At 42.2% G+C, this 17,028-nt stretch overlaps 1 protein-coding gene across 3 annotated transcripts in view; it reads right to left on the reverse strand.

Moving 5' to 3' along the window:
* The window catches only part of LOC119647812 (fibrillin-3), a 369,488-nt gene that overhangs the window by 252,793 nt on the left and 99,667 nt on the right, over positions 1 to 17,028 (reverse strand). For all 3 annotated transcript variants that reach the window (XM_038049031.1, XM_038049033.1, XM_038049032.1), the window contains exon 3: positions 5,776 to 5,970. In XM_038049031.1, coding sequence (XP_037904959.1) covers positions 5,776 to 5,970 — 195 coding nt within the window. The remainder of the gene's footprint in view (positions 1 to 5,775; positions 5,971 to 17,028) is intronic.

A 17,028-nucleotide genomic window follows, 5' to 3' on the forward strand; every position in this document is an offset into this window, starting at 1 on the left:
AAAGAGAATTTCAAAAAGGCTCAGGATAGAACTAAACCCTCAACGGGTGAATCGGGAGGAAGGAAATGCTTCAAAGAGACCCAAACCAAACCCAAGAGGAAGGAAATACCGAGTAGGGGCCAGGAAACCTTCCATTAACTAGTTAACGGCGAAGTCCATCCGACTGGCCATAATGCCATAATCATTTCCAGACCAAATTCTCACCCTTGAGAAGTAGGAAATCATCGAAGACCTTGCCTTCAGGCAGATGTGTAAGGAATGTAGTGCGAAGCTCGTCTTCACTGGCACACGGCCAGTTCCTATACTGGTAGATTGCGCCACGGATGACTCACTGGGAAGGCTTAGGATCACACTCCGTTAACAGAAATGTTGAAAGGAAGAACTGTTGACATGACATGGGGTCATATAACAAGGGCACATATACTACTCACACACACTACTTTCTCCAACCTGCATTGATGGAGAAGCATCTGGTCCAATTGATCGCTATAAATAAAGATCTTCACATACGATTGTAGAGAGCTTTAGAGTACAGTCTTTAGGTGGGCAAAGGAAAACTACCCCCGATCGGGGTAGATGGCCGCGTTATGATATAGAAAGCCCTCGCCAAAAGCTTCAGACATTTGGGGTCGTAGCAATAGAAAAGTACCGAAGCGGGCTAGCGTAGAAAGTGAATGAATCTCCCATACTGCCTCCGAATACCCGTACGCCCACCTAAACCGCGCACACCATGAGCTCCGAGTAATCGCTGTTTTTTATGTAAACATTTTTATTCACTTTATGCATATTGCTGAATTGCGTCTGTTATTGATACGGACGATTGATGTCTTGCCTTTTCATACTCAATTGCAGACTCGGCAATTATGGATTTCTGTCGATTGTAGGAAACACATTATTAAAGAAAAATCGTGTCATGGATATGGAGAGTGCGTAAGTTCCTACACTAAGCAGGTTGTCTTCAAGCCGATCTTGACCCTCTTTAAGGATAGAGTTCCGCTAGCTTCTTGCTTGAGACTCTATGTTAGGAAAGGCGTAGCAACTCCACTTGGCCCTGAACCGAGGACAGTTGTTACGCTTTCATTCGATGGACCGCTAGAGCTCATGTGTAACCACAGATTTTGGTTGTAGATAATAGAAAAACTGAATAAAGAACTATCTTCTACGTTCTTCTTTTAATTGGTCTAGTGTAAGCCACAACGTTCGAAATACAGCCTAAATGAAGCTTCCTGTACAAATAGTTAAGTTAAAAAATTGAGCAAAAAATAAATGTACTGTTTTACTTTAGGAAAAAACCTTTGGTACACAAGATTTCGGCATTAACAATTGAATGCCGTAACTGCTTCCTCAACTATATATTTGGCAACATCTCTGTGGATATGGACAGAGAAGAACTGAGGAAAGATACTCCGGAACACACCGTGAAAAAACCCAACCGAAACTCCGAAAAAATCGCCAAGGCCATAGAGGACGAAAAGACAGGATAGAGCAGGGAAGTAGACCTGCTGTTCATTGAGCCGGAGAGGCTAGACGGGCTAGCCGTGGATCTTTTAGGGCTCAAGCTGAACACCGAGACACAGAGAAGTGTTAGGTCGGAGCAGGAGAAGTAGTATTAATAGAGCAATGGCTAGCGCTAAGCCTCTACAATTTAAAAGCTACATCCGGAATAATTGCAAGGAAAACATTGGGATAGTACGGGCCCACAAAGACTCGTGGTCTACCAGGAGGAAATAAGAAGGCCATTCGAAATTTGTCGTTCGGAAAACTAAGAGCTTGGAACACCCTTAGAGTCAATTTAAAATATTTATTTTTTTCCTAACTAGAGACCCCTGCCAGCTTTCATTGATGGGAGAAGCAGTGGTGATATCAAGCACTTCCCAGATCGCTAGATGGATGAAGTTCTGCGAGAAGAAGACGTCAAAATCTGGCGAAGCAACAACGCCAATCCAAGAGGCAAGCACCAATACTAGGCTAGAGGACTCTAAGGGATACTCCTATGAATGGGCTGATCAGAAATGGGAAGGTGTCGTATGAACCCTCTATGTCGGGCCACAGAATAATAAGACTCGACATTGAAGGCAACTCTGAAGAAGAGAGAATAGTAATGAATCACAGGAGAACACATTGGCATTCCTATATAAGACAACGAAGCAATAACATGACCCATCTTGAGGTTGCGGTGATATTGGGAACGAACTGCAAACAGAGCCAGTGATGAAAAACTTCAACAGAATCATCATTTATGCAAATGAGGCCAGCTGCCACGTTAAGACAATCATGTTTTGGCCGATTGACAGCAATTCACAAAACGAGCGCACCCACTTCATTGAATGCACCAAAACGACTGGCAAGGTCACCGACCGTTTAGTTTTCCTTTTTATTTTGTTTATCTCCCGTGGAGTATGGGTTTTGTTTTACACGAAACCTTAAAAACGAAATGCCGCAAAAGGCGGCCTGAGATGCAATACACGGGCGAAGGAGCAACTGGTTAAACGCCTGTCAGCATCACCAGTTCTCCTCACATCCGGAAATAATTATCTAACACCACAAGATTGTTCAACAATATGCATCGTGTTGAATTTGACGAACGTTTTTTTTTGGCCCTTCGTGGATAACAGCATTCCCATCGTAGGTACAAAATTCCGAAGCCACTATGAATTACTAGTGGATCTGCACAACAGACCCTTCATTAACCTCAAAACTTCTTTTAGATCATCAGGTAAAATTAGCATCTCCTCGTTCTTGAAGATGCTACCGACCTGCTTATTTCCACACTTCTTCAAAAATACTGGAAAATCACCACCAAACGTAATTTCCCTGAGTCCGTTAAGCATTAAGTTCAGCGCCACATCAACAATACTAGCTCAGCTATCTTTTCAAAGGTGCGTCCATTATCTCGGCAGAAGCTCGCAGTTCAAAGAACGCCATAAACCAGGTACTTCCAACCCACTCCCACTTATATACGATTTTGTGTACTCTATCGCAGGCTGCCATATTTTCCTTATCTTGGCCTTAGTCAAGGCATATCACCAAATACCTGTAACTCCGAAAGACATTCCGAAAACGGTAATATGCACACCTTTCAGACTCTTCGAGTTCACCGGACCGCACAATGTCGCGTACGGACAGGTGAAGATCACCGCCACCATCGATTTTCCGGCAATCACAAGGGCGCAGAATGACAACGCAGTTCTTCAGAATCATCGAGCCAACCACAAATACTCATTTCGGAAGTTTCAAATCCTCGGCTCAACGTGCAGTATATACTGCGAGACCTCAGAAAAGGACCAAGCCCGTATATTCCGGCCGATTTTTATAATGGATATCTCTTGGTTGCAAGTCGACGATACCAGTATACGAAGAGAATTTGAGCCTCCCCAGCGACCCTGTACTCAACATTAAGTCTAGCCTTAACACGCAGTACAGAAGCTGACGCCACCCCTACCGGGCTCCTGCACGCACAACCTAACTAGGCCGGATGGTAATTCCCGGAGACTGCAGCAGCAGGCTCCCACCATTTCAGCCTTAACGTCCGAGGTACGCGCTGAAACCTAAAATAACCATCTGCATAGAATGGCATTTCGAATAACTGGCTCTACACAAAATACTATTGGAGGAGCAGTGATTGAAAAGATAAAAGTTATACAAAAACTAATTCAGCAAAACGTAGACTGCTACTCTTTGAAGGCGCGAGCATCGAAAATCATCGAAGACAAAATCTGGTGCCTCGAAAGGATTGAAAGGGTCATAAACAGCTACAGTCCCAATTAAGTTTCTGGAAAGAATATTATAATTCCTAACAGCAACAAAATTGATATCGAGGTTATATTTTCCGATTACTCCTTTAACCATTATTAACACTGTATAAATAATAAACCTCAAACAGCTAGGCAAGCACAAAGCCAAAAACAAGCATCCTTGATGCAACAAAAACTCGAACCTTGAGCAAGCGACTGAGGAAATGACGTTAAACCAGCTTGGTCAAACAAGTTTCATATAAGGTTCCCCAAAGGAGAGAGGTAAGGGCGATTTTCATACCTTAGTCGAGGAGCCACACAAAAGAAAATCCATTCCGACAATATAGAGAAAACTGAATATCAACACATTAGATTTAACCCTAATCAGTTATTCTTATCGTTAACACAGTGTGAATACTAGGAAGCAATTCATCTTATGGAAAGGGTAACTTCATTTGCGTCACAGCTATAGCAACCATTGAAATAAAAATAAGGAATAAAAATAAGGTAAAATAAGGTTAAACTACGTTAAATTTGTAAGGCAGTTTTTCAGCAACTGTGGTAAACATACTCTCAATGAGAGCTCTTAACCCGACTATTACAACCAATAGTAGTGGATAAACTCTTAGAACGGATAAGCTTCCTTCATTTTCAGATACAGGACATTGCAATGACCTAATCATAATTGTTCAGCTAAGTACAAAACAAACAGGTCCTAATTTTACTGAAACGCTGAGGCCAGTCAAAGAGGTTCGTCGTTAACTAGTCGAAAAGTAAAGGAGAAAAGTGAATATTCCGTGATCCAACATGAACGATATTACCATTCCACTATCATCAGATATCCAGATGGCTCAGTGATTAGAGTGCAAAACTGTTGTAGCAGAAGTTCGCGGTTCAAATCTCACTACTGACAGGGGTATTGTATCGCGTGTGGATGTCGGATACCAGTGAACTCAACTGTGAATTAGTACCTGAGCTAATATCAGGATAACAACTACGAGCGCAATACAGACCTTGCCTCAAGGTCCTGATCCAATGGGGCTGTCGCACCAACGATTATTATTATTACCATCAGAAGGCCATTATCTCAGAATAACCCACATGGAGAAACTCTCATGGAATATTACATAAACAAAACTCACACCAAAGCACCATCAACTCACTGGAACTAAAACCAAAGATGATCTAAAGGTTTTAAAAATGAAGCAAAACCACTAGTATAGTACTAGCAAGAACGGTGCCGAACTTTGCGGGCAAAAAGTATACCTTAAGGTAATTTTTGATCAGAGTAGGAAACTCCATCTTGCTCTATGCTCTCCAGTTCAGTAAAGGGAATAGCAATATATGTAATGTAACGCGTTCAGGGTTATCTAAGGGAAAGCAGCATTCACCGACGAGTACTTCTAATCAGAAACCGAGTTCGCTAATACTGCAGTGATAAAAAAAAAACTCAAAAATCATCACCAAAAATGAAGTCAGTCTTACATACAGATTCATGTCATCGTGTAGATTTAAAGAAAGTCAGAAAAGTTCATCTAGATTCTTGGAAGGGATGCAGTTTTCTCTGGGTAGAATACAGCGAACGGAACAAATCAACAATTGCAAAAGGACAGTACAAATAAGAACGGCGGCACATGGAATTCTAGTGAGGAAGATGCTTAGATGCTGACCTCCTTGAATCGGCATCTACCATTAACTAATATAGACGGCATCAAAGATCATCCCGCCAGTAATGTAAAGTAACAGTTGCAGCTAAGATTGTTAATGAATCTCCAAAAAAAATCCGGCCATCAAATTTGTTCAGAGCGAATAACTTGGCATGTTCCCATAACGCCTAGTTAACACTAATATTCAAAATTGTATAATAGTATGAATTTCATATATCTTACAACTACACTGTTTCCCTATTCAACCAGAATTTGGAGCAGATTTAGAACTCCATATTATATCTTTCCCTAAACGTGTCACAATTATTCTCCCGGGGACGCTTTAAAGTAGCATAGAAAAGCCGGTTATGAAATAACAATTTTTTGGTACTTACATCTTTCACAGGTTGGTGGTTCCTGAAGCCACTCATCTGAATCCAGATCGCATGTGATTTCCGGTTCACCTTTCAAGACAAAACCACTATCGCATACGTAACGTGCGGTCACCACATCTTCGTGATCCTCCATTGAGATGGTGGCATGATCAATGGATGGTGGGCGTTCGCAGTCCGTATGTTTGGCATAAGTCACTAGAAATGAAGAAGAAAGAGGAAAACCGTTAATAGAATTCATCTGGACCTTGATGATATGGGAAAATATTTACATTTTCATCTGCACTTTCATCAACTATGTTAGTATATCAATTACAGAAATTTACTTAACAATAAATGATGATGTAAAGATAATTTTTGTTATGGTAACTTTAAAGGGGATGTTGCGGTACAGAGCAAATTTAACTAAAAATCAAATAATGTATATATAATTGCAATATCTATGTATTTAAATAACTATTCTACGGGGTAGAGATTTTTAGGGCGGAAGAAAAGGCCGTAGAGGAATACAAAGGGGATTGATTATTAGGTAGGTATTTAAGTATTGCAGTAAATTTTTGTAAACATATATGTAGAGATGTCAGTATTGTAGCAATTTTCCTGAAGCCTGTCAAATGTGAGGTTCTCTGCGGCAATCGTCTATATTGATTTTGAACGTTTTATCTTCCCTCGGGGGTCAAAATATCCTCAGGCGTCTTTAAATCTAATTTTTTAATATTAAATATTATCCAAGTGGCTTGAAATGCGCTCACATATTCTATGAGCATAGTATACACATTCAGCCTATCTTTATCTTCATATTTTTCTTCCAACCCTTTAAGTTTCCCTATTATTCAATAATTCCCACCCCAAATTCAAATAAATTTCAAATGTTGCTAACCCTGCTGCGCCACATCACTCCGCCCCCACATGAAACCTAGGGGTTTCAGCGACTGAAATCGGAACTGCGTTCCTCATCATTCGACGAAGCGAACGCGACATTGATTTGGGGCGCAAACGGGCTTCAACCTGGATAAGCAGACAGCCTTTTTATGTCCCCCGATCTCGAGCTGGAAGAAACGCTCTCCCCGCTCGAAAACACGGTACGGGCCTTCAAATGGAAGCATCAGGGGCTTCCGGACAGCATCCGTCCTGACCAAGACGTGCATGCACGTGTCCAGCTCCTTGCGCGTGCAGGCAGGTGCGGACGAGTGTCAGGTGGGAGGTGTGGCTTTAATGCGGCGGAGATTGTCTTTCAGCAGGCGTAGCAATCCCGAGTCTGTGAGTCCCAATCTCTTGTCGAAGATTGGATCACTTGCGAGCTTTGGGTTCTCTTCGTATACCAGCTCCGCGGGGCTGGCAGTAAATTCCTCTCGTCGGGTTGTTCGGAGGGGCAAGTCCTGAATCCAGGATGGATCGTCGAGAGCCATAATGGCGGCTTTCAGCGTCCGGGGCCAACGCTCTAGCATCCCATTGGATTGTGGGTGGTGTGACGTAGTTCGCTGGCGCTTAAATCCCAGGAGTTTCCCTCACTCCGAGAAAAGGGTGGGCGCAAATTGCATTCCTCGAGGGGCTGCATTCCCGAGGGATGCACTCTCGACAGACGGCTTCAGCGTAAGATTGCTCCGTAATGCCCTTCAGAGGTATTGCCTCAGGCCACCGCGTAAACCAGTCGATGATTGTACTTGTAACCGCGTAAGTCTCGCAAAGTGCGTCGACAAAGGATGTCGAGGTGTATGATGTGGAACTGCTTAGTAGTGCGGGGAAATGAACCCATTTCCTTCCTTACATGCGATGCACTCTCTGGCCCAAGAGTTTACATCCTTATTCATGGAGGACCAGAAATATTTTTCGATGACTAGTCGATTTGTTGTCCTGATGTCTGGATGTGCTAAGGCGGGAACCGCGTGGAACACTTCCTTGCGAAAGGTGGCTTATAGAGCTCAGGTGTCGAAGCTGACGAGGAAACGCTTTGTCAGGCTTCTGTTTCAAAGCATATGTGAGAGCCTTATGGTCCGTGAACACTGTGAACTAGGGAGAAGCGGAAGTACTTAATGCTCAAACACGCGGCGAGCAATTCTCGATCGTAGATGCTGTAGTTCCATTGAGCGGGGTTTAACTGTCTTGAGAAGAAGCTTAACAGCTGCCAGACTTGATTCACCTTTTGGTGAAGAGCAGCACCTACTGCAATGTCAGAGGCATGAACAAAAACGGCTAGGGGTGCATCTTATCGAGGAAATGCCAAGAGTGTAGCATCAGTCAGTTGTTGTCGGGATTTATCAAACGTGCGGACAGCCTCTTTAGACCACACAATCTCTTGCGTGTCCTTTGTTTGGGGCCAGACAAGTACGCGTTCAAAACGGACTGGTGTTGGGCGGCCATGGGCAGGAAACGACGATAGAATTTCAGCATGCCCAAGAACTTCCTCAACTCCTTCACGGTTTTCGGACGCAAGAAGCGTATGATTGCTGTCTCTTAAGCGAGCATAGCAGCTGCTTCGAGTTCTTTGTTTCGATGATTACCGCACAGGAGCCCAACGATTAATCAGATCAGCTGAGGATATGTTACAAGGCGTCTGCTTTTTGAACGACAGTATGGGGTGAGAACCTTTTGGATCTCACAGATCCAAAAGATCCCGATCCCGATGATTCTTTTCCTCTAAAGAGCAATGTGTACTTAGGTAAACAACCAAATGATCCGAAAGCGAAAAACTATATCATTGGTTTAGTGGAATTCATTATAAAAGGGCGAAACATTACTAAGGATAATTTTTTCACTTCCATCGATGTGACCAATTATTTCCATAGTAAAGATACAAAAGTGCTTGGAAAGAGCAATAGACGGACATACGAAAAGAATTGCTGGAAGTGAAAAATAGGGAGGTCAATTCATCGTTGAACAATGAATTATTTATTTATTTATGTAATTATTTATTTATTTATTTATTTAATTAACGGACAACAAACAGAGAAAATTCCAATTAATTATTGTCCTCAGAAAGAAAAAAACTTATCCTACGTTGAAAACTATGTACTTAGAGTAGGGAAGTTAAAAGGACCAAGCTGTTTTGCATTATAATTTCGGCAAAGCCTGGGAATCGGGGAATGAAAATAGACTTCGAGCTCCGTGAAGGGCACGTTGAAAATGTCTGCGTTACGTGTGTTATAAGACGCAGGACGGCAGGTGATCTCGTCAGCGGCGGAGCAGTCCATCAGACCCGAGGAAAGTTTAAAGAATGTGCATAGATCCAGATAGGATCTACGCTGTTGTAGGAAGGGAAGGTTCAGAAAGCGGAGGCGGGAGGGATAATCCACACGAGGGAAGCTTTTCTTAAAGAAGAGGGAACGGGTGGATTTACGTTGCACATTTTCAAGGGCGAGACAATCACTCGAGGGTATTCCTCACGAGGGAATTGAAGAGAGCTAAGGAGGGTTGGATGGAGTCAAAATCAGAGGAGGAGCGGAGAATAACGCCTGACAATTTTGCTGCTCGATTGATGACATCGAGGCAATGGGTGTCAAAGCGGAGCTTATTGTCGAAAGTGACTCCGAGGTCCTGAGTGGAATTTAAGCAGGATAAGGAATGTCCGTCAAGCGAGTAGGAGAAAGAAGTGGGTGAGGATTTTAGGGAGTAGTGCATAGAGTGATACTTCCTGACGATTAGCGCTAAACCATTAGTTGAGCACCAACGAACCAGAGTGTCCAGGTTATTCTGAAGGGAAACACAGTCCATAGGCGACGATATAGCGGAAAACAGCTTAAGGTCGTCTGCATAGAGCAAACGTAGTTAAAGCTTCTCAAACCGAAAATTTTTCAAAAATTTCCAAAAAGCTAAAACTGAATAGAAGTATCAGAGCAGTACCAGACATTTAAATCAACAGGATGATTGCAAAAATCATTCGACTACGAAGCGTTGATGAGAGTACTTCGATAGGGTATCGCCAATGCCATAGAGATAAAATCCTGGCCGGGGTGAAAATTATGCGGTCATTCTATGATAATAAGTATTATTTCGGTTTTCTGTTCTCCAAATTTATATCATCTATGATTTCACCTCAACATCCATAAGATGTTTTGTAATATCTTTGACATTATCCAGTATCGTAGCTTATACAGGGTGCGGCAGCATAACTTCCTTTTTTAAAATGCGCGCCACTCAGTTAGTTGATGTCATAGCGAAGCGCTAGTTGTCTCGTTCAAGAGGGGATACTGTAAAGTTTTGTCGCGACACGGTTCAGTCGCCATCATGCGTTGGAATAGTGAGAAGCGTGCCTTTACCGTTGAGGTTTACTTTTCAAGCGGATGTTCGGTTATTGCAACACAGCGTGCATTTCGGAATTGCTTTAATTTAGCCCCGTTGGCGCCCGTCCCAGACCGCAAATCAATTGGTATTGGATCACTACATTCATACTGGAGTCCCTTGGCCCGTTAGATTACCTGAGAACATTGAAGGAGTGAGAGCGTCAATGTTGCGATCGCCACGGCGTTCTGCGCGCAAACACGCATCTGCCCTTGGACTATCCGATCGTTCTGTGAGAAGAATTCTTCGTGATGATCTTCATTTTCATCCCTATAAGATGGCGATAGTGCAGGAACTTTCAGAACGTGACTTCAATTCTCGGATGAACACGTGTGAGCTTCTTCTTGATGTCGTTCCGATGAAGCCCATTTTCATTTGTGTGGGTCGGTTAACAAACAAAACATGCGCTAGTGGGCTGACACCAACCCTCGAGAATTGCATCAAAAGCCTTTGCATTCACCCAAAGTCACAGTGTGGTGTGCAATTTCCTCAGCTGGAATTATTGGTCCCTGGTTTTTTGAGGAAAATGAGGTTACAGTGACAGTGAATTCGGACCGGTATGTAAACATGCTACAGAATTTTTTTTCCCACGGCTAGAAAATTTCGATTTGGAGGACACTTGGTTCCAACAAGACGGTGCAACAGCACACACTTCAAGAACATCGATGGCTGTTTTGAGGGAACACTTTCCAGAGCGCCTTATCTCAATTAGAGGCGATTTGGAATGGCCGGCACGCTCTCCCGATCTGTCCTCTTGTGATTTTTTTCTATGAGGTTTTTTGAAATCCCGTGTTTATGTGAACCGTCCAAGAAGCCTACAAGATTTCAGGACTAACATCCAAGAAGAAATTGCCAACATAACACCTACTATGCTAACAAAGGTCATGACAAACGCCAGAAATCGGTTTACGCAATGTATGGAGAATGGGGGACGTCACCTAACAGATTTGATCTTCAAAACAATGTAAATAAAAACTTTAGACATGTACCTACATTATAAAAAATAAATAAATATTTTCCGATGCATACAATAGTTTTTATTGAGTTTTGAAGAAAAGAAGTCATGCAGCCGCACCCTGTATAAGGCTAAGCATATCCTTACACATGATTTTCCGCAATATTGGTCGTAGTGCAGAGCCCTGCGGTTTATTCGGTAAAACAATATTCTCTTTGAATCTATCGTCTCCTTTTTCTTCCGGGAAACTGTCAACAATCTGCCGTTGGCGCTCGCTTTGGATTCACTTGATGGAATTTCAATATCCATCATAAGCCTCTAGGGATCTTGGTTCTTTGCTACTTTACTCATTTAAGATTCCTTTCAAGTTTCTTCCGTACTTTCCTACAATGCTAACTTGAAGTTTTTTTGTGCTTATTGTTTCCTTCGTAATCAACCTTAGATATCGCCTTTTATGTCGTCCCACATATCAGCATAGAAAGAACTTTAACACGAAAAAGTCTTGAAGTTGGTGTTGAGGTATCTGTTTTCCCACATTTTATACAAAAAAGAAGGCAGATTTACCGCTTGTAATGCGTCGCGCCACTTCAAGTTCGCTGCTGTCACCGGCGGAAGAGCCACTTCTTAGATATATACGTAACTTCTTCCACGCCTATAATACTTTGCCCATCAATAGAAATACGAGGAGTGCAATGGTTTGTCAGACTGAGAACTTTGGCTTTGTTGGCGTTTATCTTAAGTAGGACTCAGTCACAAAGCCAGCAGATGTCACCAATATAAACAAGGTATATTATTTAAGGAAAGATTTTATGGTCCATTGAAATTCTCTACGCCAATAAGGAAGCAAATCCATATCGATAACAAAAAGCAACCCCGGCAAATTCCACTGTCGACTTCAAATTGCTCTCAGATGACAGTTTATCATGTCATATGTCACACTTATAATTATTTTGGCTAGAATGCCCCTCCTGCAGATATAGTTAGTTAATTTTAAGACTATATCAATTTAAATCAGAAACATCCCGAAATTTCCAATATCGAAATAAATCCATGGCACTCTGAAACGTCTGACATCTCTAAAAGCATAAAATGTGCATGCCCACAGCTATTAAAATACCTAACAATGAATCAACTAGCATGGATTGTGAATACACAAATCGACGATAAAAATTCGGCTCCCTAGGGGCGCTTGAAATTTGATAGTTTAGGAATATGTATTTATTACAGATATTGGCACCTTAATTTCCGAGTTCCTTCCTTTGGAAAGTACAAAGCGAATGGGAGAAAGACAGTCTCAATCGCTATAGGTATCGGCTTACGAACGGAAGAAAAACAACTAAGCATCTCAATTCTTTTCTACTTTAGATTTCAGATTCATTCGGAAGAAAAGAATAACAAACATGTTACTTATGACCATGTGCCGGCAGGTTTCAGTTTCCCCTATATTAATAGATTAATACCAGTTTATAGTGCAAACAATTGGTAGCATCGCATTTCCAGGTAATCATGTGAATTTGTAAAATTAATTTCGTTCTGTAGAACAATAAATTTCGCAATTTATTGCATTGGCTTTCTAACCTTTGCCCTACAAGAGTTTTCATGTTCCCGTTCTTAAGAGGCAACGAAATTGAGATCTCAAAAACCCCGAGCCCGAATTAGGCACGAGGAAGAAAGCATGCATGCAGTTTGAATTTGGTTTGCATTATCTGTCTACTTTCACGTTGTCCATCAGTAAGGGATAATTTCACTTCCGTCAGATTACATGAATCCTTTCTCCTTTGGAAAAAAACTTGACAGTCGATGGTCTTACGCAATAAGCTGGCTCTAGCTCCGCCATTATGCACTCATTACCAGAGATGTTCACCAGCTGTGAGCAGCACTTGAATCTTTTGGAAAAACAAGGATTTCGTATTGAATTTTATCAACTTTTCAGCAAGTAGGGTGGTGTATCATATGAGATTTTATATAATTTTGAATACAACTGACGAACATCGACTCCAAAAATGTTATCCCTGATGCGCTTAAAGGAGTTTCCCATTTACATAGGACGTGTTCCGTAGGCTCCATTTCCTCGTACCAGGATGGACTCGTATCATATTATGGTTCTCATTTTCTGTAGCATTCTGACACGGCATCAGCCTATCAGAATGCCTAAAATACCTCTGCGTGTCTTTCTGCTTTTCAACAAGATAAGCTGCGAAGTATGTTCGCCACTTCTGTGGAGTATGCTCAACTCAACTCACTACTATGTGAACTGCAAAATCTGCCGTTCAAACTTATGCGGATGACGTGGCTTTGCTGGCTGTCGGTCGAGATCACGAAATGGTGTGTAGAAATACAGATAATAATAATAATAATCGTTGGCGCAACAATCCATGTTGGATCAGGGCCTTGAAGTGTGTTAGAGCACTTCATTCAAGACCGTAACGGTACACTAGGAGGCAATGTGGTCAGCATTGCGCTCGCCCGAGATTATTACCCTGATTTGACTCAGGTACTCATTCACAGCTGAGTTGACTGGTATCCGACATCAAATCACGATACAAATTCCACTGCCACCAGTGAAATTTGAACCGCGACCTTCCGTACAATAGCCTTGCGAAATACAGAACGCACCGTTAATTTGATTGACAGTTGGTGTCTCAGGCATGGACTTTCAGTAAATCCAAATAAAACTATAATGGTATTATTCACAAAAAGAAAGAAACTGAATGGTCTTTGCCTTCCAAAGATGAGGGGTACAACCCTTCAACTCTCCGAAGAAGTGGAATATCTGGGAGTTAACCTAGACAAGGAGTTTCTTTGGGACAAACATGTAGAGGTAAAGATGTAACGAGCTCTCACAGTTTATGGGCTGTGTAGGCGGCCCTTTGCCTCGACATGAGGACTTAGGACTCAGGTAATAATGTGGATATGTGCTGCTATCGTTAGGCCGTTGTCGCTTATGCATCTGTAGTGTGGTAGGTTAAGGTGAAACAAAAGAGTTTTCGCTGTAAACTAGCCACACTGCAAAGAACTATGCGTCTGGGTATCACCGGTACCATGAGCACCACATTCGAAGCAGCTCTGAATGTATTACTCAATTTGCAGCCTTGAGTTTTGTTTATTCAGAGCACTGCAATGAGAGCAGCTCATAGACTAATTCGATTAGATCGATGGGAAAACAATGGACGTGGGGGCAAAGAGCATTGGAAGAGTCATTGGGAGAACTGAATCTAGTTTTTGCAATGCCTTTCGATTCGCAGATCCCCATGCATCTGCTTGGTAGAAGATATGACGTTACCTTGGAATGGAGAGAAAACTGGGACCAACCAGAAGAATTCGTGTCAGGATATACTGACGTCTTCTACACCGCTGCCTCAAAGACAGAAAATGGTTCTGGAGCAGGAGTCTACCTCTCGAATCAAAACGACAAGTGGACTTTTCCTTTGGGACAATACACAGCGATCTTTCAGGATGAAGTGTATACGATGCTAAGGGCAGTAACCTAGATGATTGACGCGCGGTTGAAGGGCATGCGCATCGCAATCTGTAATGATAGTCAAGCTAAATTGATGGCGTTGAGTAGTATTTTGATCACTCGTTCAGGAATGTAGAAATCGATTGAATTCTGTTTCTAGATTCAATACGGTGGATTTACCCTTAGTACCTGGTCATTGTGGTGCAGAGGGAAATGAAACTTCGAATGCCTTAGCAAAAGAGGCTTCAACTTTCCCCATGTCCGGACCGGAACCATCAATTGGGGTACCAGGAGCAGTGGCTGATGTTGCTATCAAAAACTGGAAACAAGCTTCCCATAATGAAGTCTTAATGCTGCTAGACAGACCAAACTTTTCCTGTCAGAACCAAACAAACATACTGCAAAGTTTATCCTGTAAAAAATCAAGAAGACTTGCAGAAGTATTTTGGGCATTCTGACTGGTCATAATTCACTAGCTGGGTATATGTTCAGAATAGGAATTATCCAAGATGATACGTGTCCATCCTGTAATGAGGAAGCGGATTCCACGGAACATTTTCCATGTGAGTGCCCCGTCCACGGACGCATCAGACATCAAATTTGTAATACTGATGTGCTCCAACTGCAGCGGGCAGCATCACATCCACTAACGGAATCCTGGGTACATAAACGAATCCGGGATATTAATTTAGACGGGGGAATCGAGTACAATGGACCACTAACGTCTGAGTGTTCAGAGGCTTTGCCTCTCCCTCCCCTCATACACACCCACACAGTAGCTATGTGCAATTACTGTTTTCAGGTGCGACGTGGGAGACATTGAACCCTCTTTTTCTAAGGCATCCGAACTTCCGTTTCGCTCTACGCAATAGTGACCAGGTACCAGAGTAGTTCCACCGTATTGAATCAATATTAATAATGATGACCAAGAAAGAGCGTGTCCGGATAGCTGAGTGGTTAGAGCACAAGGCTGTCGTACGGAAGGTCGTGGTTCAAATCTCACCGGTGGCAGTGGGATTTTTGTCGTGATTTGACGTCGGATACCAGTCGACTCAGCTGTGAATGAGTACCTGAGTCAAATCAGGGTGATAATCTAGGGCGAGTGCAATGCTGAGCACATTGTCTCCTATAAGGTATCCTGTAGTGTATTGTTACGGTCGTGAATGAAGTGCTCTAACACACTTCAGGGCCCTGATCCAATATGGATTATTGCGCCGACGATTATTATTCTTGTAAGAAAGAGCGGCGAAAATGCACTGACTGCTCTACAACTACTTCGGCCCAATTACGATGACAGAAGAGATGTTTGCCACTTTGACCACCGGAGAAATGAATCGGCTTCTTTACAAACAATTTTTATTTTGCATCCAAGCAGCTTATTCCCTTCAACAAATATAAATTGTTTGTAAAGGAGGATAAACTACTAAGCTTAGCAAATTTTTGAGTGAACATTTGCCCGATCTGTACCTAATACGTAATGTATACGCATATATCAAGCAAGATATTAACTTTAATAAACTAACACATAAAGTCTTAGACTTTGCACAGAAGCGACAATTTTGACCTGTTATAACTTTGCAAGTATTAGTGCGATTCCCACCAAACTTGATAGGATCATATTCTATAACACAGCCTACATTACTACAATTTCATGATTCTAGGATAAACTTTGCAGTCGATTACTAAAAATTACTGTAATATACTATTATTAACTTTATTTGAACAGGCGAACAGAGCTTAGGCACCATATTGTGGCAGTTTTGTGTTTTTTAGATTTTTTCGACCCCCACACTTCCCACCAACACCACTTCAGCAAATGTGAAAACTAAAACCGGCTTCGGAGAGTACTAGCCGAGTCCTTTCATTTGATACCTCAGATGATTATAATTGCTGAAAAAAATGTACACCTCCTTTTGAATGTATCAAGACCGAGGGTATTTCGGGGCCCAAACACCATATAGCAGCAGCTTCATTCATTTCTGGATCTAGAGGAGGCGATTGACCATCTCGCACACGAACTCATCTGGTATGCTTTGTGGCTTCACGTAATGTCAGAGGAAGTTACAAGGTTAAATTGCTACTGCCATCCGAAGAGTAAAATTTGTAAAGTGTGACAGGTATATCAAAACTGCTTCGCATCTTTGTCGGTGTTCATCAAGGAAATGCTTTTGCCTTTTTTCTGCCTGTTCTTGTTATGTTGTCACACGGAACATCTACCGTTTAGTGACTTATACACTGCCCCATGCCAAAGAAGCTGAAGCTCGAACAACTTTTCATACATTACGATCTGAAAATGAATCTGAATGAAGCAGAATTTTTCACGACCGACGCCAGTGAAACAGGCACTATTACTGTCAGTGGCGGCGACCTGACGAGAACTGAGGGATTTATATGTCTCGGGTCAATGCTATCAACGTTCTTTGTGATCAACGAATCAAAGAACATCTCAAACCAAAAATTCACCCCAGTGTCACCCTCCCTGTCGTCTTCTATGCTTCTCAGCGTTGTCCAACTACCAAAAACAGTGAACGTTACTGTGCGGTAATTGGAGACCAAGATGTTG

This window comes from Hermetia illucens, chromosome 2, assembly GCF_905115235.1.
Source record: "Hermetia illucens chromosome 2, iHerIll2.2.curated.20191125, whole genome shotgun sequence".
NCBI lineage: Eukaryota > Metazoa > Arthropoda > Insecta > Diptera > Stratiomyidae > Hermetia > Hermetia illucens.